The 27,479-nt window shown below is 41.5% G+C and overlaps 1 protein-coding gene across 1 annotated transcript; it reads right to left on the reverse strand.

Moving 5' to 3' along the window:
• Positions 1-356: 356 nt before the first annotated feature.
• Positions 357-27,479, reverse strand: LOC102815045 (chromosome unknown open reading frame, human C8orf47). Its single transcript, XM_006859253.1, has 2 exons — positions 27,422-27,479; positions 357-493 (listed from the first exon to the last, which is right to left on the reverse strand). Exons 1-2 carry the CDS (start codon positions 27,477-27,479, stop codon positions 357-359), a joined length of 195 nt encoding a protein of 64 aa, XP_006859315.1.

The following is a 27,479-nucleotide window of genomic DNA, read 5'->3' on the forward strand; positions in this document are numbered from 1 at the left end:
GTTTCTGAGACGGTACATCTTGATGGAAGCAGACAGCCTCATCTTTCTCCCTCAGCATGGCTGGTGAGTTTGACCTGCCAACCACGAGGTTAGCAGCCCAATGCTTAAACCACTACACAATCAGGACTCGTACTGCAGGATAATATAGGTTTAAATGTATTCTAAGTAGCGAATAAAACTGCTCGCGGCTTAGCAATTTTATGGAACAAAGTACACAAGCACATGATGATTATGTTCCCAATAGTTTATAACCATACTCATTGTACAGAACATAGAGATGTTGAAAGGTAAGATCTATAATGACAAGCTTCATTGTCGTTTTTCTGTCTTCTCTCTTATAAAACATTGTGCAGTGTTTATCCTCTTATCACCATCGGGATCTCTGTGGCTACTGAAGACTCCATAACTTCTCCGGTTTCTTCTTCTTTTGTTTCAACCCCTTCATTTACTGTCTCATTCTCCATCTCAGTTTCAACCTTTTTTCCCATCTCACCTGGAAGAGTGACCAAGAGAGAGATTAAGAGATGCTCATTTAGCACGAGCAATAAAGGACCCACAGTTTGTTTCCAATAGGGGCAGTTCCTGCTCTTTAGGTCTGAACAGTCTATTATTCAGGTGGTGTCAAGAACGGGAATGAAGGGGCTGACTTTGATCACTTCCCTGCTTCTCTCAGTTCCTCTGAGTGGCCCATGCTGGACACTTAGCCTTTCTGAATCATGGTATTCTCTTATATAAAACCAGAATGCAAAATGAGCTAAGAAATGATAGTAGAGTATACTACAAATCGAAAGTTCCATTGATATCAAAAGCAAAAGGTGGTCCCGCGGCATCCAATGGCCTGTCTTTTTTTTGCCATTATAGTTCTTAAAGAAAACATGTAAAGATGGTCAACATTTAAAAGTCTGAACATTGCACGTCCAAATCTGTTTCCTTGGGAAGTCAGTTTTGGCAACAGTGGCTCCCATTCTACATGGGACCAGTCATCTGGGACTAAGCAGCAGCTGCCTCTTCTGTCAGGGCTGTGTTCTCCTGTCCACCTTGGCCTCCCAGGGTTCTCTGCATAATTCATGTGCAGCTCACTATTCGTTTTTATTATCCTCATCCCTAAAGAAAGTTCCTGGGTTAAACAGTTAACTGCTCAACTACTAGCTGAACGGGAGTTTAGATCCACTCAGAGAAACAGTCTTGAAAACGCTATGAAGAAGTTCTACTCCGCACACACAGGATGACCATGAGTCAGAGCCAACATGACTGCAATTGGCTAATGCCTAAAAATTTAAGTTTGCCACCCTTAGTCTCAAAATATATACTTTTAGTTTGTTTCTCCCGTCTTGTTTCCAAAGCACGTTTTACACATCTTAATCTTAAAACTTATCTTAATAGACAGATGCAATTTTACATTCTGCCTTCACTCATTAGACAGTGAGCTCCTTGAGAACAGGGACCATCTCTTACTCATTCTGCACCTTCAGAACCTAGCTTATGGTTAGGCACTCAAAAGACTTTGAGTTAATGAATAAAAGAACAGAGACACTTAGTTATACCGTGCTGTTGTTGCTGTTAAGTGCCGCTGAGTCAGTTCTGACTCATAAAAAGCCTATCTAGGGGTTCCCAGGAGTGGCTGGTGAGTTTGAAGTTTGCAGTTCACACTACCCTGCAGCGCCACACCAGGACACCAATTATACTGCACTCTGAACTAAAATTTACCAAAACATACCTCAGGAGAAAATAGTTCTTCATTGTAACTCTAATATAAAGAACAGTATAAATTCCATTTTGTTTTAGCTAGTAAGATAAATTGCAAAGCTAAAAAAATACCATATGCCATGACACAACACATTTTTCTCTGTTGCTCTTATAAATATAAAGACTATAGGAGGCTACGAAGCAAAGTAATAGTTCTTCTCTAAGATTGGCAAACATTAAAATGATACTCTAAGATCCGTTATTTGTGCATTATTGAAAGGTCAATTTCTCTGCAAGCCACTCATTCCCTTTGACTTTTTACGCATATTATACAGGTAAAAGCCCTGGTAACGTAGTGGATTAAGAGTTGGGCTGCTAACTGCAAGGTCAGCAATTAGAATTTACCAGTCACTCTGTGGTAGAAAGATGAGGCTTTCTGCTCCCACATAGAGCTGCAGCCTCAGGAACCCTATATAGGATCACTATGAGTCAGAACGAGTTTGTGGCACACAACCGAAACCAGCATTGCTGAAGAAGGAAACAGGAAAAAATCAAATCTTTTAACATGTTGTCTTGAACATTCGATTCTACTTAACAGTCAAGCTCCAGGCTCAAATTTTGGATACAGACTATGTTTTAGAGAAATGTTGCTGGCAAGCATTGACAGAACGCCTGTTTCCCAGGAACAGAAGCCTTTCTGGTTTGGGACAAATGAACTCCCACTACCTGAATGAGAGACTCCAGTGACTGTGGATCAGCTACCCCCACCCCTAGAGCTGCTCCTATGAAGTTCATCTAAACATTCTGAGTCTTTAACAACTTTTACCTTCAATGTGCTTCTCCTCTGTGTTAGTGTGAATTTCCCTGACCATTTCCACATCTGCCTCTGCCTCTGTAATTCCTGCTCTTCCTTCTGGCTGGATCTGTTCCATGCTTCCAGCAATTTCAGGAGCTTTATGCAGGGAATAATTCTCCTCAGCTGTTTCCACATGCTGACTTCTGTCCAAGGTTTCTGATGTTTCATTCTCTTTGGGAATGGTTTCTAGAAGTTGAGACTGCTCTTCATTTCCATCTGTTTCTTGAAGTTTCTGCTCTTCAACTGTTTCTCCACACTGACTTCTCTCCAACATTTCTAGCGATTCATTTTCTTTGGGAACTATTTCTGGAATCTGGAGCTGGTCATCCTTCTTCACTGTTTGTTGTGGTTGTAGCTCTCCTGCTGTTTCCAAAGGTTGCATTTTGGCAGATGTTTCTGGAGGTTTAATCTCTCCAGCAGTCTGTGGGTTCTCAGTGCCTTCCACAGTTCCAGGAGAGGACTCATCTCCCAACATCCTCAAAGGCTGGCCCACTGTCATTGCTTCCACATCTTTCTCTTTTCTTTCAGTTCCTATGGTATCATCTTTGTCACCTGACTGACATGGCCCGGACTCCTGGGGTCCCTCTAGAAACTCAATCTTTTCTGTAGTTCCCGGTTGCTCTGTTAATTCCTGTCCTGTGGATCCTACTTGACCAGCTACATCCTTTCTTGCGGAGGCCTGGAGCTGTTCAGGGAGGGATGTAACACCATTAACTGTAGACATTGCTGAGGTCTTGAGTTTCTCCAATGGAGGAAGGTTTTCCCTTTGAACATTCCCATAAAAAGTGGATTCTTTTCCTATTTTACATGGTTGAGGTTGGGCAAAGCAGGATTGACTCTCTTCTCGGGTTGGCAAACAATCATTTGAAGTTACTTTATTGATGATACATTCAAAAAGAAAAAGAAAAGAGAAAACACAAGTTATTGTTTCGTTTCTATCTTTAGAAAGTGAATTGATATCAAAGGTGGACTGAACAGCTCAAGACAGTCCCAGGTGTGATCTTGTACAGAAGGATCTAAGCACAACCCTAGTGCTCTACAAGTCAAACCCTTTCACGGTGTGTACATCAAACACCTTCTCTTAAACTCTGAGGTCCCTCTGAAACCACAATTTTCTCTTGTTTGCTCTTTGCTGCTGGCCAATAGTCTAACGTAACACATCTCACTTTGTTTTCTCATCTTGTCTTCCCTGCCACACCCTTTTTCCTCTTTAGACTTAAAAGAAGGTATTTGCTCCTTGGACTGTTAGAGGTTTTATTTTCCTTCCGAATCAGAATGACCATCAGTGAAAGGAGAAGGCCCATGACAGAGAAGTCCTTGTAGGTAAAGACTAGCATGCCTGAAAAGAAAAGGGCAGATCAGTCTGTGTTCCTCTTTGAGGACACTTAAGAGAGAGTCAGGCAGCACGCATTATTTTATTCCTAGCTCTTCCTCAGTGTGACCTTCAGAACCGGCCACCCAATCACCTCGCCTGTAGATGGCAGTGGTGTCCTCAGAGTAACAGGAAGCATCCTATCATTTGAAACAGTGGGTGTGAAGCTGGTCTCCCTGGGTGAAGGAAGATAAGCAATTTTGTAAAATGGTTATTCTCTTTCACCCAGTAATTCTACTTTTGGAAATTTATCCTGAAGTCACAATCCTTAGGAAAATGCTCTGGAAAAAAAGATAGCATACCAGTATTCTATATAATGGATAGCGTAGTGGTTAGGAGTCAGTCTGCTAACTTCAAGGTCAGCAGTTCAAAACTACCAGCAGCTCCATGAAAGACGAGGCTTCCTGCTCCCGTAGAGATTCACAGTCTTGGAAACCCTATATGAGGTCTCTATGAGTTAGAACTGACTCCATGGCACACAACCAATCAACCAACCAACCCTCCTGGTGTGGTGCTGTAGAATAAGCACTAGACTGCAAGGTCCATTTGAACTGCAAGGCTGGCAGTTCAAAATCACCAACCACTTCTCAGAAACCTTATACAGGGGTCACCATGAGTCAGAACCAACTCAATGCCACTTAAGGACAACAACAACATCTTTTTCTCCAGCGCATTTTCCTAAGGATTATGTAATGGAGTACTGGTGTGGTGCTGTAGGATTAGCACAGGACTACTTACCACAAGGTTGGCAGATCAGACCCACCAGCCACTCCTTGGAAGCCCTATACAGGGGCAATCTGAGTCAGAACTGACTCGATGGCACTTAAGGACAACAACAACTCTAATAGGGAAAACTGGATGGAATATCATGTCACAAAAAGAAGATGATTATGAAGATTATATGTTAAAATGGAAAATAATTATGATATATAATACATTTTTTTAAAATCAGCACTTACAGTTGGATTAATCAAATGAAATAAAGCACATAATGTATTTATTAACACACAATCTGCGGTACAATTAAGTGCTCAATAAATTGTTATTGTTAAGTGCCATTGAGTCTGTTCTGACTCATAGTGACCATGTACAGAGTTTCCCAGGAGCAGCTGGTGGGTTTGAACTGCTGACCTTGTGGTTTGCAGTCCAGTGCTGATCCTACAGCACCACACTAGAAGTCCTGCAGTTCATTATGATGACGTTGAAAGGAAAGAAGGGAGGGAGGAAAAATAAATCAGAATCAAAGAAGAGAAAGGCTGAAAGAAAACAAACCAAACATTAAAGTGGAACACCAGGTAATATTTTCCGTACTCTCTTTTCCCCCACAAAACCAGTTTTCTTCTCCCCCTAGTTACACATGCTTATAGTATAAAGAGTTACCTGGAAAACTAGTGTAGGTGGAGACAAGTGAATTAGGTCTGCTTTCCCATTTCCCTACTCTGGGCAAACACTTTAACACTTTTAATATTTTGAGGTGATATGTCTTTCTGTATCTCTAAAAATCGTGGCGTCAGGATGGGAGGAAGACTCTTTAGCAACCTGCGATATGCAGATGATACAACCTTGCTTGCTGAAAGTGAAGAGGGCTTGAAACATTTACTTATGAAGATCAAAGAGCACAGCCTTCGATATGGATTACATCTCAATGTCAAGAAAACAAAAATCCTCACCACTGGACCAATAAACAACATTCTTATCAATGGAGAAAAGATTGAAGTTGTCAAGGACTTCATTCTTCTTGGATCAACTATCAACACTCACGGAAGCAGCAGTCAAGAGATCAGACGACGTATGGCATTGGGCAAATCTGCTGCACAGGAACTTTTAAAAGTACTGAAGAGCAGAGATGTCAGCTTGAGGACTACGGTGCGCCTGACCCAGGCCATGGTGTTTTCAATAGCCTCATATGGATGCGAAAGCTGGACAGTGAATAAGGAAGATCGTAGAAGAATTGATGCCTTTGAGTTGTGGTGTTGGAGGAGAATACTGAAGGTGCCATGGACTGCCAAAAGAACCAATAGATCTGTTTTGGAAGAAGTGCAGCCAGAATGCTCCTTGGAGGCCAGGATGGCTAAGCTTCGTCTCTCATACTTTGGACATATTGTCCGGAGGAAACAGTCGCTGGAGAAGGATGTCATGCTGGGTAAGGTGGAGAGTCAGAGAAAAAGAGGAAGACCCCTAACAAGATGGATTGGCCAGGTGGCATCATTGATGGACTCAAGTGTGGCAGCGGTAGTGAGGTTGGCCCAGGATCAGACATTATTTCGTTCTGCTATGCATGGGGTCGCTAGAGTCGGTTCCGACTCGATGGCACCTGACAACAACAACAACAAATGAATTATTGTTGTTGTTGTTTTTAAAGGACATTGAGTCAGTTCCAACTCATAGCGACCCTAGATAGGGTTTCCTAAGAGTGACTGGTGAGCATGAACTGCCTACCTTGTGATTCAAACTGACCTTGCAGTCCAGTGCATTAATCCACAGAGCCACACCAGGACTCCAATTACTTCAAGATTTTTTAGTTTGAGCATTTTAATTAAGTCTCACTTATGAATTGGGCTGCTAATCTCATGGTCAGTAGTTCAAAACTACCAGCTGTTCCGTGGGAGAAAGATGAGGCTTTCTGCTCCTGTAAAGATTTACAGTCTCGGAAATCCTGTACAGGGTTGCTATGAGTCGGAATCGACTCCATGGCACTTAACAACAACAAAGTCCTAAGCCCTATGGGGAGTCCTGCTGTGGCGCTGTGGGTTAATGTGCTGGACTGTAAAGCCGTTTGAACTGCAAAGTCGGCAGTTCAAGCTCACCAGCTGCTCCTTGGTAATCCTAAAAGGGGTTGCTATGGGGTCGGCATCAACTCTACGGCACTTAACAAAAACAAGAAGTCCTTCTGGAGTCCTGGGGTGGCGCGATAGGATAAGCACTAAATTTATCCTATAACATGGTCTATGTGAATCAGCACCTACAGAACTGACTTGTTGGCACTTAACGACAACAATAACAGCCAAGTCCTAATGGAAAATATGGATCATCACACATTCACATTTCCTTTCAATTCAGTAATAGAAAAACAATTGAGTAATTATAACTATCTTCATAGTAATTATATTGCAATTTAGGTTGTTTTTATATTCAGTTTTCTGTACATATATAAGGGGGCTTCAAAAAGCTCATGGAGAATTGGAATTAAAAAGTAATGGAATTTCTCCATGAACTTTTGAAGCCCCTTGTATAATGAATGTGTCTGTTGTAAAGAAGTGAGCCACAGATAGAATGGCATAATATATGGAACAAAACTCAAAAATATTTGTAAAAAGAAATAGACTGGGCTTACTGGTCAGAAAGAGACTGAAGGAAGCCCTAAGCCACCCTTCACGTCTGGAACATAACTCACCCTCATGGTCCAATTTTCAGTCAAGCAGTAGATAGGTATACAAGGAGTCAACAACACTAGTAAGGTATGCTCACCATGGAATAGTCTATCATTCTAAATCAAAAGGACAACATTTACCTAAAGACAAAGTTGAGAAGGGATGGGAAGGTGGGTGGAACGGAAATAGGACCCACAGGGAGGAAGCGGGATAACTGTTGTTCCATGGAGGGGATTGCAGTCAGTGATGGAATAAAGTGTGATTTTTTTTTTAAGGTAAAACTGATGATCTTGTCTGCAAACCTTCACTTTAATTCACAATAAAAAGTTTTAAATTTTAAAAAAAAGAAACTGAGCTATATTACTTATGGTAAGCTATTCTTTGTCTTTCCCTGAGTTAATAATGGCTGTTTGTAATTCCTTAGCTTATGTATTACCATTAATTCAGTTTAATGTCAATGGTCTCTCTTTTCGATATATTAATTCTTATCAACAGTCTCTCAGTGTCATTGTCATGAAGATGGTAAAGCACTTCTTGTGGCAGTGGATGCCACCAACTCCTGAGTCTTTTAAGGATTCTGTGATATTTGGGTTCGTTGGTTATCCGTTTTCTCTATTCTGACATCAAATTCAGCTTTCTTTATCATGCTAAGTGAGTTATTACATGTCCATATGTTTTCAAAATTCCAATATTTCTCTATTATCATCTTTAGTCCTCTTTTTTCCCATTCTTTTTTTTTAATCTTTTATTTTATTTTAAAAAATAATTTTAGTGTGCTTCAGTAGAGCACAAAAAGATGCTCTAATGAGTATTATTTATATAGAAAAATAAACCAAGGACGTATGTAAAAACAATTTAGGTACAAAGATGACAAACACAGATCCTGCTCTCTGGTACCAGAATCATGGTAACACCATCAAAAGTAGTGAAATGGCCAAAACAGTACCATGTGCAAAGTGCTGTGATAACTAAGTGCACAGACAGACAAGAAGTCATACAGGAGTTGAGTATTACGCAATAGTATCCTCAAGTTCCAGAAGAAGACAGTACAAGGTAAGGACAAGACAGGACTCAGGGAAGGATAGTGTGGCTAGCGTAGGGAAGGACCCTGTAGGTGGCGCTAGCAAGTACAGATGCTATACTGAAGGGATGAAAACCAGAAAACCAGTGAGGATTGTATGCAAGGATTGATTAGATTTGGATTTTTAAAATCTCCCTCTAAAGAAGTGTCTCTCAGTCAAGCAGTAGGTAGATACATAAGGGGAACAACAGTACTAGTTAAGTACGCTCACCATTCCTTAATTGAGATAACAACAAAATGACTTCTGTTACACGGAGGAGATTCCAATCATTGAGATGTAACAAAGTGCATGATTTATTGAATGTAAAACTGATGATCTTGTCTATAAACTTTCACTCAATAATCAATAAAAAGTCTTTACATTTTTAAATAAAAAATAAAGAAGTCAGTCTGAAAAGACTACATACTGTTCTACCTATATGACGTTCCGAAAAAGGCAAAACTGTAATAAAAAGATGAGAGGCTGCCAGTGGCTCAGAGCAAGAAGGAAATGAATGAAGGGTGAAGCTTGGGACACTTAGGGCACTGGAACTATTGTGCATGATAATGCAATGGTGGACACTTGGCATTATGTATGAGGGGGCTTCAGAAAGTTCATGGAAAATGGAATGAAAAGATCTTGGAATTTTTTCATGAACTTTTGGAAGCCTCCTCGTATTTGTCAAAATCCATCCAAGCCCATTGCTGCCAATTCCAACTAGTGGTGATCCCCATGGGTGACAGGAGAACTACCCCATAAGGCTTTCTTGGCTGTAATCTTCATGGAAGCAGATCCCCAGGGCTTTCTTCCTTGGTGGATTCAAACTGCCAAGATTAGTAGTTGAGCACAAACTGCTTATACCACCCAGGACCCTTTCAAAATCCATAGAACTGTACAATACAAAGAGTGATCCTTAATGTAAACTATGAATTCATATTAATTTGTCAAAATGGGTTCATCCATTGCAAAAAATACAGCACACTAATGTTGTTGTTGTTGTCAGGTGCCATCGAGTCAGAACCAACTCATAGCGACCCCATGCACAGCAGAACAAAACAATGTCTGATCCTGGGCCAACCTCACTACCGCTGCCACACTTGAGTCCATCAATGATGTCACCTGGCCAATCCATCTCGTTAGGGGTCTTCCTCTTTTTCTCTGACCCTCCACCTTACCCAGCATGACATCCTTCTCCAGCGACTGTTTCCTCCGGACAATATGTCCAAAGTATGAGAGACAAAGCTTAACCATCTTGGCCTCCAAGGAGCAATCTGGCTGCACTTCTTCCAAAACAGATCTATTGTTTCTTTTGGCAGTCCATGGCACTTTCAGTATTCTCCTCCAACACCACAACTCTTCTACGATCTTCCTTATTCACTGTCCAGCTTTCGTATCCATATGAGGCTATTGAAAACATCATGGCCTGGGTCAGGCACACCGTAGTCCTCAAGCTGACATCTCTGCTCTTCAGTACTTTAAAATACCAGAAGGATGTTTACCTATGCTTTATTGACTATGCAAAGGCTTTTGATTGTGTGGATCATGACAAGCTTTGGACAACATTGAGAAGTATGAGTATTCCAGAACACTTAATTGTACTTCTGAGAAATCTGTACCTAGACCAAGAAGTAGTTGTTCGAACAGAACATGGGAACACTGAATGTTTTAAAAATGGGAAAGGTGTGAGACAGGGTTGTATTCTTTCACCATACTTATTCAACCTGTATGCTGAGTAAATAATACGAGAAGCTGGGTTCTATGAAGAAAAACGTGGCGTCAGGATTGCAGGAAGACTCATTAGCAACCTGCGATATGCAGATGATACAACCTTGATCGCTGAAAGTGAAGAGGACTTGAAACATTTACTTATGAAGATCAAAGAGCACAACCTTCGATATGGATTACATCTCAATGTCAAGAAAACAAAAATCCTCACCACTGGACCAATAAACAACATTCTTATCAATGGAGAAAAGATTGAAGCTGTCAAGGACTTCATTCTTCTTGGATCAGCTATCAACACTCACGGAAGCAGCAGTCAAGAGATCGGATGACGTATGGCATTGGGCAAATCTGCTGCACAGGAACTTTTTAAAGTATTGAAGAGCAGAGATATCAGCACACTAATACAAGATGTTAATAAGAGAAACTGTGTGCAGAGGGGGAAGGGGCATATGGAACTCATACTTTCTGTGTCATTTTCCCATAAACCTAAAACTGTTTTAAAAAATAAATGTCTAAATAATTAATTTTTTCAATTCCTCTGAAGATTGAATTCAAGGTTGGCAGTACAAATTAGAGAAAACACAGATGAGAGGTCAAAATGACTAGAAGTAATGACTGATTCAGCAGTGGGGTGAGTGAGAGGGAGAGCCAAGAACAACACTGGTTTCTGAATGGAATGCACATTTCTGAGTCAGAGACAAGACACTAAGAGTTTTCGTTTGGGACCTGATGTGTTGGAGACGATTGCATGGCAGCGTGGTAAATGTGGGCATACAGAATCTTGGCTGGAAATAGACAGGTATATATACGGAGCTATCTGACATATCAACACAATTGTTTTGTGTCTTGAGGAAGGGGCAGCTTATGCAGAGTTTGTTAGGAGGAGAGGAGAGGAGAAGGGTGTTGTGTGTGTAGGTGGAGGGCTCAGGGATGTTGTGGCACATCTACCTCTGAGACTGATGCCCACTAAATCCTATAAGGAAAAGGATTAGAGCCAAAGGCTGTAGCAGCAGAGTCCAGGGACGATTTTGAGGGGTATAGAGCACAGATTGTTGATTTCAGTAGTCCATCTGACAGAACTGGGAAGAAAGCTGTCTTCCTTTCCCTTCTATTGCACTCATGACTGAAACTTTTAAATTAGCAGCAAGCAAGGCATCTTCATGAAAGTGACTACTCAGGTCCACAAAGTAATTCACTATGACAAGACAATTCATTTAGAGCTCACACAAAGGGTGTTCTGATGATGACTGCCAGAGGGTGTAAGCAAGGAAATGTATTAATACACTAGACGTAGAGGTCTGCCAAATTAGTTATTACAGTTATTAGTTGTTGTTGTTAGGTGCCATTGAGTCGGTACCAACTCATAGTGACCCTATGCACAACAGAATGAAACACTGCCCGGTCCTGGGCCAACCTCACAATTGATGCCATGCTTGAGCCCATTGTTGCTGCTGTTTCACCAAGCCATCTTTCTGGGGGTCTTCTTCTTTGTTTGTGACCCTCCACCTTACCAAACATGATATCCTTCTCCAGCGACTAGTCCCTCCTGACAACATGTCCGAAGTGAGAGAGACTAAGTTTGGCCATCATGGCCTCCAAGGAGCACTCTGGCTGCACTTCTTCCAACACAGATCTATTAGTTCCTTTGGCAGTCCATGGCCCTTTCAATATTCTCCTCCAACGCCATAACTCAAAAGCATCAATTCTTCTTTATTCATTGTCCAGCTTTCACATGCATATGAAGTTATTGAAAAATACCATGGTTTGGGTCAGGTGCACCTTAGTCCTCAAGCTGACATCTTTGTTCTTCAACACTTTAAAAAGGTCTTGGGCAGCAGATTTGTCTAGTGCAAATCTGCTGTTTACTGTTATTCGTTGTTGTTGTTGTTGTAAGTACTGACAGTTAAATGAGATGAACAATTTTCATCCAGCTATGTCTGGTGTGCGTGCATTCTAAAGGCAAGGTTCTTCCAGAGCAGAAAGTCGTTGTTGTGAAATGCCGTCGAGTTGGTTCTGACTTATAGTGACCCTCTATAGAATTTCTGATGCTGCAAATTATGGGAGCAGAAAGCCTCATCTTTCTCCGTGGAGCAGCTGATAGATTCACATTGCTGACTTTTCAGTTAGCAGCCAAACTCATAATCCACTATGCTACCACAGCTCCTTCCCAGAATATAGTCACACAATTTATTTTTAAAAAATATATGACACTGGACTTCCGGCAACATGGTGTACTAGGCAGACACATTACACGAACCCCTTCAACAAGGAAATGAGAAACAAAATAAAACAGACACAGGTGGAAATTCTGCCACCCTGAACTTCAGGAGAAAGGTTAGAGAGGTGCTGGGAGGAGAGGCTGAGCAGGGACGGCCAGAGAGGGAGACTGACTGGTGAACGGCTGGCCAGAAGCAGTTTTATGAGCAGCTTTGGCAGTGGAGGGAGGCCTGGAATTTGTGCAGGCAACGAAAAATGTAATGAACCAAAGTATATGGTTTGTTGAACGTAAAACTGATGACCTGCTCTGTAAACTTTCACTCAATTCATAATAAAAAATTTAAAATATAAAAAGATAAATAGATAGATAGACAGTTGTTACACTATTAGCCTAAGTGGTGTTTGATCTCCCAAAAAGCTTTGGTAAAAGTTATATCTCTCTAATTGGTGTCATAAACCTTTACGGTTTTGCCACAGCTAGGACATGTGTGCCCATGATTTCGGTGTCAATTTCCATTCTTACGTGCTTTTCTTAATCTTTCCAGTGCACTTGAAGTATGCAAACGTCCTCAACCTAAAAGAGGGCGTTAAACAGTTTGTGGAAAAATTCATTATTTTTTAATTCCATTTTCCCACAAACTTTATGGAGATCCCTTGTATAACTTTTTACACATAATTTTTTGTTAATATTGGGAAACATTACCAAAAAATGTCACTGTCTCTCATCTTAATCTTTCTGGAGTAGTCCAAGGGAGAGAGAGCATCTTTATAATGATTACTCCCAAAAAAAGAGACAATTCTAGGAGAGTAGTGATTCTTATTGATTTCCTGCACTCACTATAGGAGGCCTGGTGTGATGCTGTAGGATTAGCACTGGACTACTAACCACAAGATCTGTAGTTCAAACCCACCAGTTACTTCTTTGAAAACCCTATACAGGGTTGCTATGAGTTGGAACCGACTCAGTAGTTCTTAACAACATACAGTGTAATTGAATTCTGAAATGAACGTATTTTGGAGGTAACTCTTTGGATATTCTTTTTTCTACATGTTGTTAAGTGCTGTCGAGTCGGTTCCGATTCATAGTGACCCTGTACAGAGCTTCTGTGAATGGATGGTGGGTTTGATCAGTTCAGTTCTGATCCTACAGCACCACACCAGGACTCCTACATGATAGAAACGAGTAACCTGCTCTCCAAGGAGGATAAAGATCTTATGACCTTGACAATCAGACCTAGAGTGGAGTGGGTTTGAATCCTGGTTCCTCCACTTAATAGCTGTATTAATGAAGTCTCTCTACACCTCAGTTCCATCCCATGTAAAGTGGGAGTAGTACCCAACCAAGGAGCAATGAGGATGAAGTGAATGAACCTAGAAAGACTAGCGCAGCAACTGGCTCCCACTAGTGCCAATCAATCTTAGCCATTACTACTAGTGTACTTCCCTTATGGGCTTCAGCAAGAATAGACTGATAGACAAGCAGAAAAGTAAGAAGATTTCATTCATTCTAATACTGGCACCTTTCTTTGAGGTAAGGTAGCCAATTCAGTAAAGAAACAGAGATCCTAGTAAATAAATGAAAAGGTTAAGAAACAAATGATTGTTTCAAGCCATCTCTTAGGAATTTCCTTTTGGGCACCAGATTATATTCTACAGAATGTTTTTACTCCAGAGCTCTTGAGGGAAGAATAATTTTTGTATTTGTTTGAACTCTTCTCCTTTCCCCTCAGCTGTTTGGATGCTGGGTGTGATTCCTGATTTCAGCATTTACTTAACTGTGCAATCTAGGCATGTTTCTAACATCTGTGGACCTCAGTTTCCTTGTCTGCAAAATAGGGATAATGTTTGCCTTGAAAACTGTTAGGAGAATTGACTGAGGTGACAATGTGTGTAAATTGCCTGATACGGTTTCAGACATAAGAAGCTAGTACATTAACAGGGACCATGCTGGGGCACCCAACTGAAGGGGTGGCAAGGAGCTGAATTCCAACCTCTGTGCACCTGCAAGGCAGTGTCAGCCCAATGGAAACATCCTTCTCCAATCTCACAAAGGCCACTTGTGAGCTAGGAGGGGCCCTGACAATAACATATAGCTAAATTAGCAACAGAAAGAATGAATTGTAACATCAAAGGACTTGGATAAGCAGTGTCCTGAACACTATAAATTACCAATGCTGGCCCGTGATGCTGCACTGTTGTTGTGACGTGCCATTGAGTCGGTTCTGACTCAATAGCTACCTTGTATAGGGTTTTCGAGGCTATACATCTATGTAGGAGCAGAAACCCTCATCTTTCTCCTCAAGAGCGACTGGTGGACTCAAACTGTCAACCTTGTGATGCTGTGTTACTGGCATGACACTTTTTAAAATATGATTATTGATGGATGGATGGGGCTGGTGTGTTGTTGAGTTGGTTCCAACTCATGTGACCTTGTAGAGGGTTTCTGAGGCTATACAGCTTCACAAGAGCAGAAACCTCATGTTTCTCCAGCAGAGCTGCTGGTAGATTCTAACTGGTGACCTTTTGGTTAGCAGGCCAACCACGCATACTACCAGGGCTCCTTTACTGATGAATAATGATGATGATAAGTAACATTCATACGTTAGTAATAATTTGACTAGACTTGACTAGCATTAATAAAAAGGACAGTGATAGCTTATATATATATAAAACTGTTTTATTCTGTTTGTTGGCTTTGTTTCATTTACTAAAGTGCCTGTTGTTAGGTGCCAGCAAGTTGGTTCTGACCCACAGTGACCCTACACACAACAGAACGAAACACTGTCCACTTACAATTGAGCCCACTGCTGCTGCCACTGTGCCCATCCAACTCATTGGAGATCCCCCTCTTTTCACTGACCCTCCACTTTAATAAGCATGATGTCCTTCTCCAGAGACTGGTCCTTCCTGAGAACATGTCCAAAGTATGAGAGAGAAAGTCTCTCATCATGACTTCTAAGGAGCATTCTGGCTGTACTTCTTCCAATGCAGATTTATTTGTTCTTCTTAAACTTCATGGTACTTTTAATATGCTCCTCTAGCACCATAATTCAAATGCATCAATGCTTCTATGGTCTTCCTTATTCATTGTCCAACTTTCACATGTATATGAGGCTATTGAAAAATACCATGGCTTGGGTCATGTGTACCTTAGTCCTCAAACTGACCTCTTTGCTCTTGAATACTTCAAAGAGGTCTTGTGCGGCAGGCTTGCCTAATACATTGTTTGATTTTTTTGACTGCAGTTTCCATGACTGTTGATGGTGGATCCAAGCAAAATCAAATCTTTGACAACTTCAATCTTGTCTCTGTTTTTCATGACATTATTTACTGATCCAGTAGTGATGATTTTTGCTTTCTTTACATTGAGGTGCAACCCATACCAAAGGCTGTGGTCTTTGATTCTCATCAATAATTACTTTAAGTCCTCTTTGCTTTCAGCAAGCAGGGTTGTATCATCTGCATATTACAAGTTGTTAATAATTCTTCCTCCAATCCTGATGTCATGTTCTTCTCGGATTATGTGCTCAGCATACAGGTTGAATAAGTGTGGTGAAAGAATACAAACCTGGCACACTCCTTTCCTTATTTTAAACCATTCACTATCCCTTTGTTCTGTTCGAACGACTGTTATGCACAGGTTCCTTATGAGCACAGTTAAGAGTTCTGGAATTCTTATTTTCCACAATGTTGTCCATAGCTAGTTATGACATACATGACTAAGCCTTTGCATAGTCAATAAAGCACAAGTAAACATGTTTCTGGTATTCTGTGCTTTCAGTCAAGAGCCATCTGATGTCAGCAATGGCATCCCTTGTTCTGTATCCTCATACATTATATGCAAATCTGGGCTGGGCACAGGGGTTACAGTAGTTAACAATGAAGATCTCTCAGAGTCTGCAGGAAAATTTAAATAACAGTTACTATCTCATTGAATCCCTGGGTGGTGCAAATGGTTAAGTGTTCAGTTTATTGACTTAGAGACCAAATAGGGCAGCAATTGGTCACTTAAAGGCACCTCATAGAAAATAGCACATCACAGTGCTGTCGAGGGATGCCAGTCACAGGATTGGAGGATGGAAAAGTGTTCAGCTCCTAATTGAAAGGTTGGAGGTTTGAATCACCCAAACGTACCTTGGAAGAAAGACTTTCCAAAACATCAGCCGCTGGAAACCTTACAGAACACAGTTCTACTCGGATACACACGAGGTCACCATGAGTCAGAAGGAATGCGGTAGCAACTGGCATCTCATTACGTACAACTTGGTTTCTCTTTGTTACCTCATCCCCAAGGATCTTCACATATTCTGTCCCATGGTTTTGTGAATCCCCAACATACCTCTTAGAACACAGTCTTGGAAAAGACAGCATTCTATGTCTAATCTGTCATATTATGTAACACATACTGCAGGCTAATGCATTATTTCCATGTCCAGAGTTGTTTAAAGATGTATCTGTTTCCTGAATCCTGTCTTACAGTGGCAGCAGCAATAGCAATTGTTTGTGCCAATGGCACAGGGAGGGGTAGCGGTTTGTTCTGTTGCATGCAGGGTCATTATGAGTTGAACCCAACTCACCAGCACCTAACAACAGCAACAACAACATATCTTATCAAATCACACACTACTCTGGGCCTAATCCCTTGTAAATTGATCCAGGAACACATTTGTTGTGACGGTTGCATTTACAGAACCCTTGTTGTAAGCACACAAAGAAACTAAAAATGAGTCAACATACAGAAAGGATTAGAACTAGAGCTAACATGCCTGAAATTCACATTATGGGTATAAGCATTTCAGCTTAATCCATTACCCTAGTCAGAAATGAAAAAAACAAACTGAAGGTTCCCTGAGAAAGATATAGCAGACATCTCAAAGCCACACTGAGGTTTCTACAGAATCAACAAGGAAGGGGGATCCTGGTATTTTCTCTTGCTGCCACCACTTCTAGTTTTTTGTAGCTTTTGAGGAAGGACCCCTGGAGGAGCAGTGTTGGGCTGCGATCTGCAAGGCTAGTGGTTCAAACCCACCAGCCAGCCAGCGCCTCTGCAGGAGAAAGATAAGATTGTCTGCTCCCATAAAGAATTATAATCTCAGAAATCTAAGGAGCAGTTTTCTTCTGTCCTATGGGGGGTGGGAGGTGGTACTGTGGATTAAGGCATTGGACCACAAAATCGGTTTAAATTGCAAGTTCACTGGCTGCTCCTTGGAAATCCTATACATATCACTATGGGTCACGTAACAGCAACAGCAACATGGAGCTGCAATGGATTGGAATGAACTCCATGGCAGTGGATGATGGTGGTGGGAGCTTTTGTGGTTGAAGAGCACAATTACAGCATGAATCAGTTCCAAGGGAGGAGTTCACTCGTCTTCCTCCTTGTTTTCTAGCTTTTCTTTCCCGTTTCATCGTATGATTTATAGAGATGAGGTGAGTCTATTGATTTAACATCTGATCAAGAGCCTGAACTGGTCTAAATGAGGGAGGTTTCTCTCAAATTTCCTTCATTCAGAATTGGCTGCATTTGCTGAGCCTGTACCTCGGCTTGGCCAGAAAACAGAGGTCTTCTGGTTTCCCATTGGAAATGCAGGATACTACTTGATCTGCTTGGCATTGTAAGAGCATGAGCATCACTGTGAGCAGGTGGCTAAGCCAGTGTAGCTGTCGGTCCTCCTGGTTCAGCCACTGTGCCTGTACTTGACTCAGTCAGGTCGTAGAGTGTAGACGCCAACAGTCTGAGAAGGGAACATCAGTCGTAGGATTCTCACCTTCCATATGGAAGATCGGGCAATGCATCTCATGAACAGTCCCCACCAGCTTCCATGGGGCTCTGATGCCAACCAGGATTCAGCAGAGCTTCCAGACTAAGGCAGATGAGGTGAAAAGTCTGGTAATCTTCTTCTAAAAACCAGCCATTGAGAACCCTTTGGATCACAAAGCTCTGATCTACAGACCATCATGGGGATGGAACAGGACCAAACAGTGTTCCATGGTGTGAGTTGCGCCAGATTCCAAGGCATCTAACAACTACCACATGCTGCATCAGATGAAATCAAGAAAGTCTGCATAGTTTGGGATTCTAAAAGCAAACTCCTGAAGAGAGTAGAAAGGACATTTCCACTGAATGTAAAGATGCATCAATCTCAAGCTTAGAATAACTATGACTCCCAAATGTAAACTCCTGGATCCTGGAACAGACAAGTATTTGATAGCAAGAAATACTTGGATGGATGGTATACCTTATTACTGTAGGGGAGGAAATAGATGCTGAGGTCTTCCTTCTCTTAGTGGCAGGTCAATAACTGAAGTGGGGCCAGGAGTTGAGTCAAGTTTGGGTAGAGGCACTTGGAACAGATGCAAAGAAGCTTGGAAAAGCTGGGGGCTCAGGCCAAATACAGCGCTTCGTGAGCACCCTCTTAAGCAAGCAGTCCTTTTGATTGTTAGCCTATGCAGCCAGCTTCATTCCGTATCTCTCTATGTAGCTTATCAGATAATGTGAACTGGTCTTATTTTGCTATAGCTTCAATTATGCTGTCATAGCCACAAACTATCTTTTATGTAAATTGATGTGGTTTTGGTAACTTGGATAGTAGATAGATAGAATGGGGGTGCCATTTTGCTTGTCTTTAGCTACTGATACTTCTTCCATGTTAACCCTCATACTTGTACTTCTGTAAAGTTTGTTGATTGAAATGTGCCTAATATGACTTGCTTGCCTCAAAGCAAAACAAAGCCATAAAGTAAAGATAAAGCCATTGATGTCAATAGCCAAACATCTAGTGGGAACGAGTCGCTGGGCCTGGGGATTCAGGACCATAGTTTTGGGGCACACCAAGGAACAATATCATAGTCTACAAAGACAGTGTCCTACATCTGGCCTTGGTGAGTAGCAACTGGGGTCTTCAAAAACTCATGGATGGTCACCTAAAGTGCAACTGTTGGTCTCTCCCTGAGCAGAGGAAAGAAGAGTGATGAAAATCAAAGACTCAGGGAAACCATTCACTCCATGGACTAGTGGACCACGTGAACATCAATTTCTGTGAAGAACTAGATCAAGCCCAGCTAGCACTACCAACTGCACTGAAAGGAATCTCACTAAAAGGTCCTGGATAGAGAAGGAGAAAAATGTGGAACAAAACTCAAAATCCTAAAAGAAACCAGGCTTACTGGTCAGAAAGAGGCTGGTGGAACCACTAAGATGATGACACTTTGTCACTCATCAGATCTAGAACTGAACTCTCCCTTATGGTTCAATTTTTAGTCAGATAGACAGTTCTCTAAGGGGAACACTAACATTAGTCAGATGCTCACATCTTAGAATAATCAACCATTTGAGATCAAAAGGGCAGCATTTACCCAAAGACAAAGCTCAGAAGGGTTAGGAAAGGAGGAATAGAAACCGTAACCACAGGGAGGAAGTAGGATAAGTGATGTTGCACTGAGGGCATTGAAATCCATGATATGAAACAAAATGTATAGGAATTGTTAATAGAAAACTAATGATCTGCTCTTGTAAACCTTCACCGAGTTCACAATGAAAAGTTAAAAAAAGAAAAAAATTTGAGTGTCAAGAGGTGCTCAGTTTGAATAAAGAACAGTGTCAGGTCTTGAGGTCTTTTGTTTTACTAGAGAAGCTAGGAGAAGCCTAGAGAGGCAGAGGGACTTTTGAGGATGTGGCTCCGTCACCACAGCTGCCAAGCCCAGTAATCCTGAGGCCCCCTGGGAAAGACAGCATTGTCAGCTGAACTTGTCCCTAGGAGACAGGTTACCCTTTCCTCCATTTCCAATGGCCACTCCTTGTTTCTGACTACACCAGCACTGCTTGGCTTATTTCATTCAACTTCTTCTGAAAGCCTAATTCCTTTAGGTATCTAGTTGCAGAAAACTCAGTGTGTGAGAGACAAAGATTGTCTATATCCTTAAAGGTAAAACTCTGACACCCTTAAATAGACACAAAATAATGAACGTTGGAATCTGAAGGTAATTAATTCCCAAAGAAGGTCCCAAAGAATGTGGGCAGCATCAACAGACCTGACGCAGTACAGAACCCTCTGAGGAAATTACAGTCCCTTCAAGTGAGTAACTTACTCAGACAGCTATTCTGATATTTTTCTTTCAAGAGAAAATGTATTTCATAGTAATACCTACATTTATATGCATCAAAATTCAAAGTCTGGCCAAGTTTGGTGTTTTTTCCCCCCTCCCCTTTATCAGTTTTGGTACAACTGCAGTAACTCCCTAATGCATGAGGCTTTAAAAAAGAAACAACTTGATGCTGTAAAACATTAACATAGATATGAAACTGCCCAGGATCTGGGATGTGTGGCAGAATCCACAATGAGGCTTTGTTTTACTGTTTACCTTGGTCTGCATGACTAGGAGACCTGCTTCACCACCTAACCTTCTCTTCACATCGCTGCCAATGTTGTCTTCATTTCTGGTCCATCTCTGCTACTCTCATCCCCCACCCTGTCCTGCCAAGTCCCATCTCTGCCATATTACACATTCACCCATCTGCCTCTCAACAAGTCTTTGTTGCATTTCCCCATGTGTAACATCACACTACAAGTTACTGACAACATCTGATACAATCCCTGGTTGTACAAAGAGCTTGGGCTTTAGAGATAGCCACAGCGTGTGGCTCCATCACGTATTAGCGCTGAGACTTCAGATAAATCATTTAACCTCACACAGCTTCTGTTTTCTAGCTATATGTTGGTGGCACCAAGTTTTCCATTATAAAGCTAGTGTGGGAATAAATAAAGTTATGGACTAAATAAAGTACCTAAAACCAAGTGGGAACTCACTACCTTGTCTCCTGTTTCTGCTCCATGTCCATGCTGCACTGATGTCGAAAAGTCTTCAGTTTAAGAAAGAAACTGATGTGGAGCAATGGAGCAGCTGGAGACTTCAGATCCAGAGAGGGAGAGCAACTGTGTGCTGAAGACCTGGGGGGCACGGGGGAAGGATTGCACGGAGGGGATTGTAACCATGGCAATGAGACGATATACGATAGAATGAATGTAAAACCAATGTTCTCCCATGTAAACTATCATATAATTCACAATAAATCATTTTAAAAAGAAATGTAAAAAAAAAAGAAAGAAAGAAACTGATTTCTCTAATTGTTGATGGGGAGTCCTGGTGTAGTGCTGTAGGATAAAGCACTGGCCTGAAAGGTCGGTTTGAACCCCAAGGTTGGAGATCCTAACTCACCAGTTGCTCCTCAGAAACTCGGAACCAGCTTGACGGCACTTAACAACAAACAACATTGTTGATGAGTGTGAAGGATCCCTGGTGATACAGTGGATTAAGTGTTGACCTGCTAACCGCAAGGTTGGCAGTTCAAACCCACCAGTCATTCATTGGGAGAAAGATGAGCCTGTCTGCTCCCATAAGTTTTGTAAACCATAAGAGGAGTCTTGGTGTAGCACAGTAAGATAAGCACTGGACTGCTAATGGAAAGGTTGGTGGTCCAAACACACCAACCACTCCTTGGAGCCCTGTAGGATAAGCACTGGACTATTAACCACAGGGTAAGTGGTTCAAACCCACTAATCGCTCCTCGGAAACCCTAACAAGATCACCATGAGTCAGAATCGACTTGACGTCATCTAACAGCAACAACATACCCTCAGGAGCAGTTCTACTCTGTCCTAGAAAGCTGCTGTGAGTCTGACTGCACTTCATGGCAGTGGGTTTTTTTATGAGAAAGCAAAGCGGTACAACTTTTATGGAAGGCATTTGAGTGGTTATCTACCAAAATTCTAAACGCACCTGTTTTGTGACCTAGTAATGCTACTTCTGGGAAATTCTCTGACAGATAAGCTTGCATACAGGTAAATGATGTACAACTCAGGAGATTCACAGACTCACTCAGTGTTTTAAGTGGACACTTGAGCTCACTACAATAGGAACAGGAAAAAAAATCCACACATAAGTGGGCCCACCCAGTTCAAGTCCCTGTTGTTCAAAGATCAAGTGCACATACAAAGGAATTCACCACAGCCTTACTTGCAACAGGAAAAGACAGGAAACAGATCCAAGTGTCCCTTTTTATCTCAACATGGAAAGTTCTCCATATTGGAATGTGAACAAAACAAAGTGGGGTGGTACACATGACAAACAGTATCACTGAATTGTACAACCGAAGAATGCTGAAATGGCAAATGTTTTGTATGTGTTCATTTACCATGACAATAAATAAATAAAGCATTACTTTAAAAAAAAAAGTGGGAAAAACAAGGTGGCGTGTGCACAGTATACTATATTTTCAAATAAAAAGAGGAGAGGGAAATGAGAATTTTGTAATACACAAAGAAACCCTGGAAGAATACACAAAAATTGGTAAGTGTTTACCAACAGGTGTGATTAGAGAGAGATAGGGTTGGGAGATAGGGTTTATTGGGCATTTAAAGAAAATGCAATAAAAAGTTTGAACTTTTGCTCGAAAAGTAAGTGAAAAATGCCTCTTTCTTGGTTTGAGTTTATGCTGTTCTTGTATTCCATTTTCAGAATCCTGGTGTGGCACTGCAGACTAATGCTCTGGACTGCAGGGTCGGTTTGAACCAAAAGGTCAGCAGTTCAAGCTCACCAGCCGCTCCTCAGAAACCCTATACAGGGTTGCTATGAGTCACATTGACTCGAAGGCACTAACAACAACAACCACAACAACAATAATATCTTCCTTTTGAATTATGTGTGTGATAGATAAGGAACCCTAGGGATGCTGTAGGATAAGCACTGAACTGCTAGCCACAAGGTCAGAAGTTCAAATCCACCAGCTGATCCCTAGGAGAAAGATGAGGCTTTCTTCTCCCTTAAAGACATATCACCTCAGAAAGTCCTCTACAAGGATCCCTGAGTTGGAGCCAACTTGATGGCAGTAGGTTGGGCTCGGTATGACAGATAAACAAGCCCACCACAGAGAATTACTAACAGCGCTGAGTACTGGTCTCTAGAGGGGCAACAGAGACATACAAGGCTCAGTCGAGAGGCTTCTAGTGTTTAAAAGAAAAAGAAAATTTATATCTGCAAACAGAAAAAGTCAATAAAATTAATTTTAGCATTTAGAAATGCCACAGTGTGAAAATATCAATTGAAGACTAGAGGTGTCTCCTAGCACAAAGGACAATTCATGTAACTTCATGAAATTCAAGCTTTATCCTATTGCCTAGACAACTAGTGAGAATTCAGGTTAGAGCCAACAGCTAATTCCTGCTGTTAGTGGAAATGTACACATTAACCTAGCAATGGCTTTGTCAATAATTACCATCTATTTACTTTGTCCACGTTGGGGCTTAACCTGGGAAATCTCAGGAAGGAAAAGCCTGCCAGAAACAGTTGGTATTCATATTAGGAAAAGAGTGAAACAATCATTATCCATGTAACACCAGGCTGAGGGCTCAGATGCCAAGGTCAGGAGGTCTTTGGGTACTTTAATGTCTGCGAAGTCGCCGAAACCTTATTGCTCAGATTCCATCACATCCTGAGGACACTAAAATCATAGAAATTGCCTTATTCTTTAGAACTTGCTTTACAAACATGAAATTCCAAAGTAGTCTGTCCAATTATGCTTTTCAAAAGAAAAGCCTTTTCTTTAAACTGTTCAAGAGCAAAGATGCCAGTTTGAAGTCTAAGGTGTGCCTGACTAAAGCCAAGGTATTTTCAATAGCTTCAGATGCATGTGAAAGTTGGATAATGAATAAGGAAGACCATAGAAAAATTGATGCGTTTGAGTTATGGTGTAGGAGGAGAATAATAAAAGTACCATGGACTGCCAGAAGAACAAACAAATTGTGTTGGAAGTACAGTCAGAATGTTCCCTGGGAGCCAGGATGGTAAGACCTCGTCTCTCATACTTCAAACATGTTATCAGGAGGGACCAGTCCCTGGAGAAGGACATTATGCTTTGTAAGGTGGAGGGTCAAAAAAAGAGAGAAAGACCGCCAACTAAGATGGATTGGCACAATGGCAGCAGCAATGGACTCAAATATAACAACAGTTGTGAGATGGTGCCGGACTGGACATATTCCGTTCTACTGTGCATATTCCGTTACTACGCACACTAGAATAACCTGATAGCACCTAACAAAAGCATTATCAGTAACTCAGAAAATCGTGGCCAACAAAAGGGATTTTATTTGAAAAGACAAAAAGAGTCTGTTTATATCTGTATCTTTAAGGGAGGACAACTCTCTATGTATTCTACTTAAAATAACTCTAAGGTTTTATGGCCTCCAAAGATTTCATTAAAATTTAGAACCAAACATAAGCTTCACCTTTTACTAACTCTTATTTTGGAACTGCATACTCTTTAATAGATTTAGTTTGTTGTATCTGTAGAGGGTGGCCACACCTAATGGGAATAAAGAGTGATGAAGGTGTAGTGCTATATGATAAGCACTGGACTGCTAACCACAAGGTTGGCGGTTCAACCCACCTGCTACTCAGAAATCCTAGAGTCACTATGAGTCCAAGCTGACTCATTGACACTTAAGAACAACAACAAAAGCTAGAATAAGAAGGAAGTCTGATAGGATGTGTAAGAAGAGCTCAAGCTGTGGAATCGGAACCAAACTATCTGCCATGGGTTTTTTATTTATGGCAACATCTTGTGTGTCAGAGCACACAACCACCACCACCACTAGGGATACAGTGAGCAAATGTATCAAAAGACAATAAGCCTAAACTGTTTCATCTACAAGCACATACACACAGGCTTGAGGTCCAATACAGGATTTAAAGACGTTTTAAGCCGCAGAAGCAGGAATGAATTATTTATCAGGCCTCCAAGATCATGGAGTTGAAATGTTGATGACTGTACAACAGTATCCGGTTCCAAGAGAGTATTGTCTGATCGAGGATCAGAAGCAAAATGCATCCGTTGTTTGATTCAATATGTGAATTGAGCAATTTATGCATTCTATTAATTAATTTTTCTACACACTAAGACTAGTTGTCAAGTGTTTTAACTTTTTTCCCAGTGCAATTTCCATAAAAACAGGGAACAAGTACAAAATGAAAGAATATTAATACTATGTTGTTCTTATGTGCCATTGAGTGGGTTCTGATTCATATCGACTCTGTATAGGTTTTCTGAGGTTGTAAATTTTTGCGGGAGGAAAAAGTCTCATTTTTCTCCTGCAGAGCAGCTGGTGGGCTCAAACCGCCAACCTTGTGATGAGCAGCTCAGTGTTTATCCTACAAAGTAGGATGAAGTATTTATTAAAACAAGATTATTATATTATTTTCTGAGCGGATAAACAGCTGTTTCACCTGTTGGATATTTGCCCACCCAAGAGTCAAGCCCTTGAAATTAATAGTTTTATCAGCTTTTATAGCTATCAGGAGGATTTTTGCTATGATTTTAAAACCAGGAAGCTACTCCTAGGATATCGGAAATATAGTAAGCGCAAAAGAAGCCAGGATAACTGATATATCTTTCTAATGTATCTGTTCTTCCTCAAATAATTCACACTGAAATAATCAAGGATATATTGAGTGACAGAACACAAAATCCACCTGATTTCATAAAATAAAACATGAAACATCAAGGAAATTGCTCCTCTCACTGGCTTCCTCAGAGCACACTGAAAGGCACACAGGCCTTTCCTCCTCAGAAGAAACGTTGGCAAGACTGTGCATTAGGAGTGATTTTCTCCCATCTTTCCACATTGTTGTCAATGACAAATTTTGTTTTGTTTTAATGTAGTTTTCCCCCTACTTTCAAACTTTCCATTGCTTTCTATTATCTACTAAACATATAAATAAGCTATCACATACCATGGAAATACTAGCACTCTGACATTTCTGACTAGAACAGAGTGGCTGGTTTTCAACCGGAATTCCGAAAACCCTTTGCTCTCTAGTCCAAATCAGCTTGGAAGATGTTTCTGTTACTGAATAATTAATTGCTGGAGTGCTAAAAGAAGGCATACAAAAAGGAGTAACTAGAATGTAAAGTTCTTCCAAAAGTTTTCCTTAGAGAAGGCTGTAAAATAGCTTGAAAAAATTTGCTTAACCTTCAAAGCTTTGTCCAAAATATTAGTCATTCACAATGGAAAGAATCAGCTGTAAAGGCACACACCGGTCTATGAACCTGCAGTACTCATCACAGAAATCATCTTAATCATTTGTTCACTGCCCGGAATCCTGGTGGCATGGTGGTTAAGTACTCGGCTGAAGGTTAGCGGTTCGAACCCACTAACAGTCTTAAAACCGCTCTGACAGTCTTAAAAACATACGTCCTTGGAAACCCCATGGGGGCAGTTTGACTCTGTCCTATAGGGTCTCTATGAGTTGGTACAGACTCACAGCGGTGAGTTTTGGTTGGATTTTATTTTCTTCTACCCACCCCTGGCGCTGCGGATCAGCACTAGACTGCGAACCACAAGGTCAGTTTTCCTTGTAAACCCTATACAGGGTCGCTATGAGTCGGAACCGACTCAATGGCACTTAACAACAACAATCCCTGCCCGCAAAGATGGGCGGAATCCCCTGTATCTTCAACATCTACCCAAGCGTTTAGCATACAGTAAATGCTCAAAATATATCTTTTAAATTTTCTTTTCAAGATTTAGTGAGAATCACTTTTATTTGCATATATATTTGTCAAGAAATATTAAAATAAGGAGGGGGAAAGTGTATTCGGCGTCTTAAAAAGTGCAGGAACCTGTTCGATGGAGCGAATGCCCGTCTGCCCTCTTGGCAACAGTTGCTATTTCCAAAGGCTGACCCGAGAGGAAGCGAGAAGTTCTTGTTAGAAAAGTGGCATCCTGCGTCTCTACTTATGACCAGTGAATTTGTACTTGTAGGGAATGAAATAGGACCTGCTTGAAGGACAGGAAATTACTCATTCGTTTAGAAGCAGAGATTTATGGTCAATTCCCCATCAAATCAGCATATCCAATGACCCCAGTCGGGTGGTAGCCTAGCCGGTCCGGCAGCACCAACACACGGCCGCACCCTCAGGTGCCAGAGCGCGGGGGCCCAACATCAGAAGAGTCCACCCTCATCCCAGGGTTCGGCTCCCCATCTTCCGGGAAGGAATCCGCCCCCTGCTGGCCGGGCCCCGCACCAGTCTCTCCCTTTGGACCCCCGGGAGCCAGGGTGGGTCTGGGGTCCTGCTCACCGCTGCGGCACTTGCTGCTGTTGCCGGCCTTGTTCAGGGCGCTGCTGGAGCAGCCCAT

The sequence above is a fragment of the Chrysochloris asiatica genome, unplaced genomic scaffold (assembly GCF_000296735.1).
Source record: "Chrysochloris asiatica unplaced genomic scaffold, ChrAsi1.0 scaffold00031, whole genome shotgun sequence".
Taxonomy (NCBI): Eukaryota; Metazoa; Chordata; class Mammalia; order Afrosoricida; family Chrysochloridae; genus Chrysochloris; species Chrysochloris asiatica.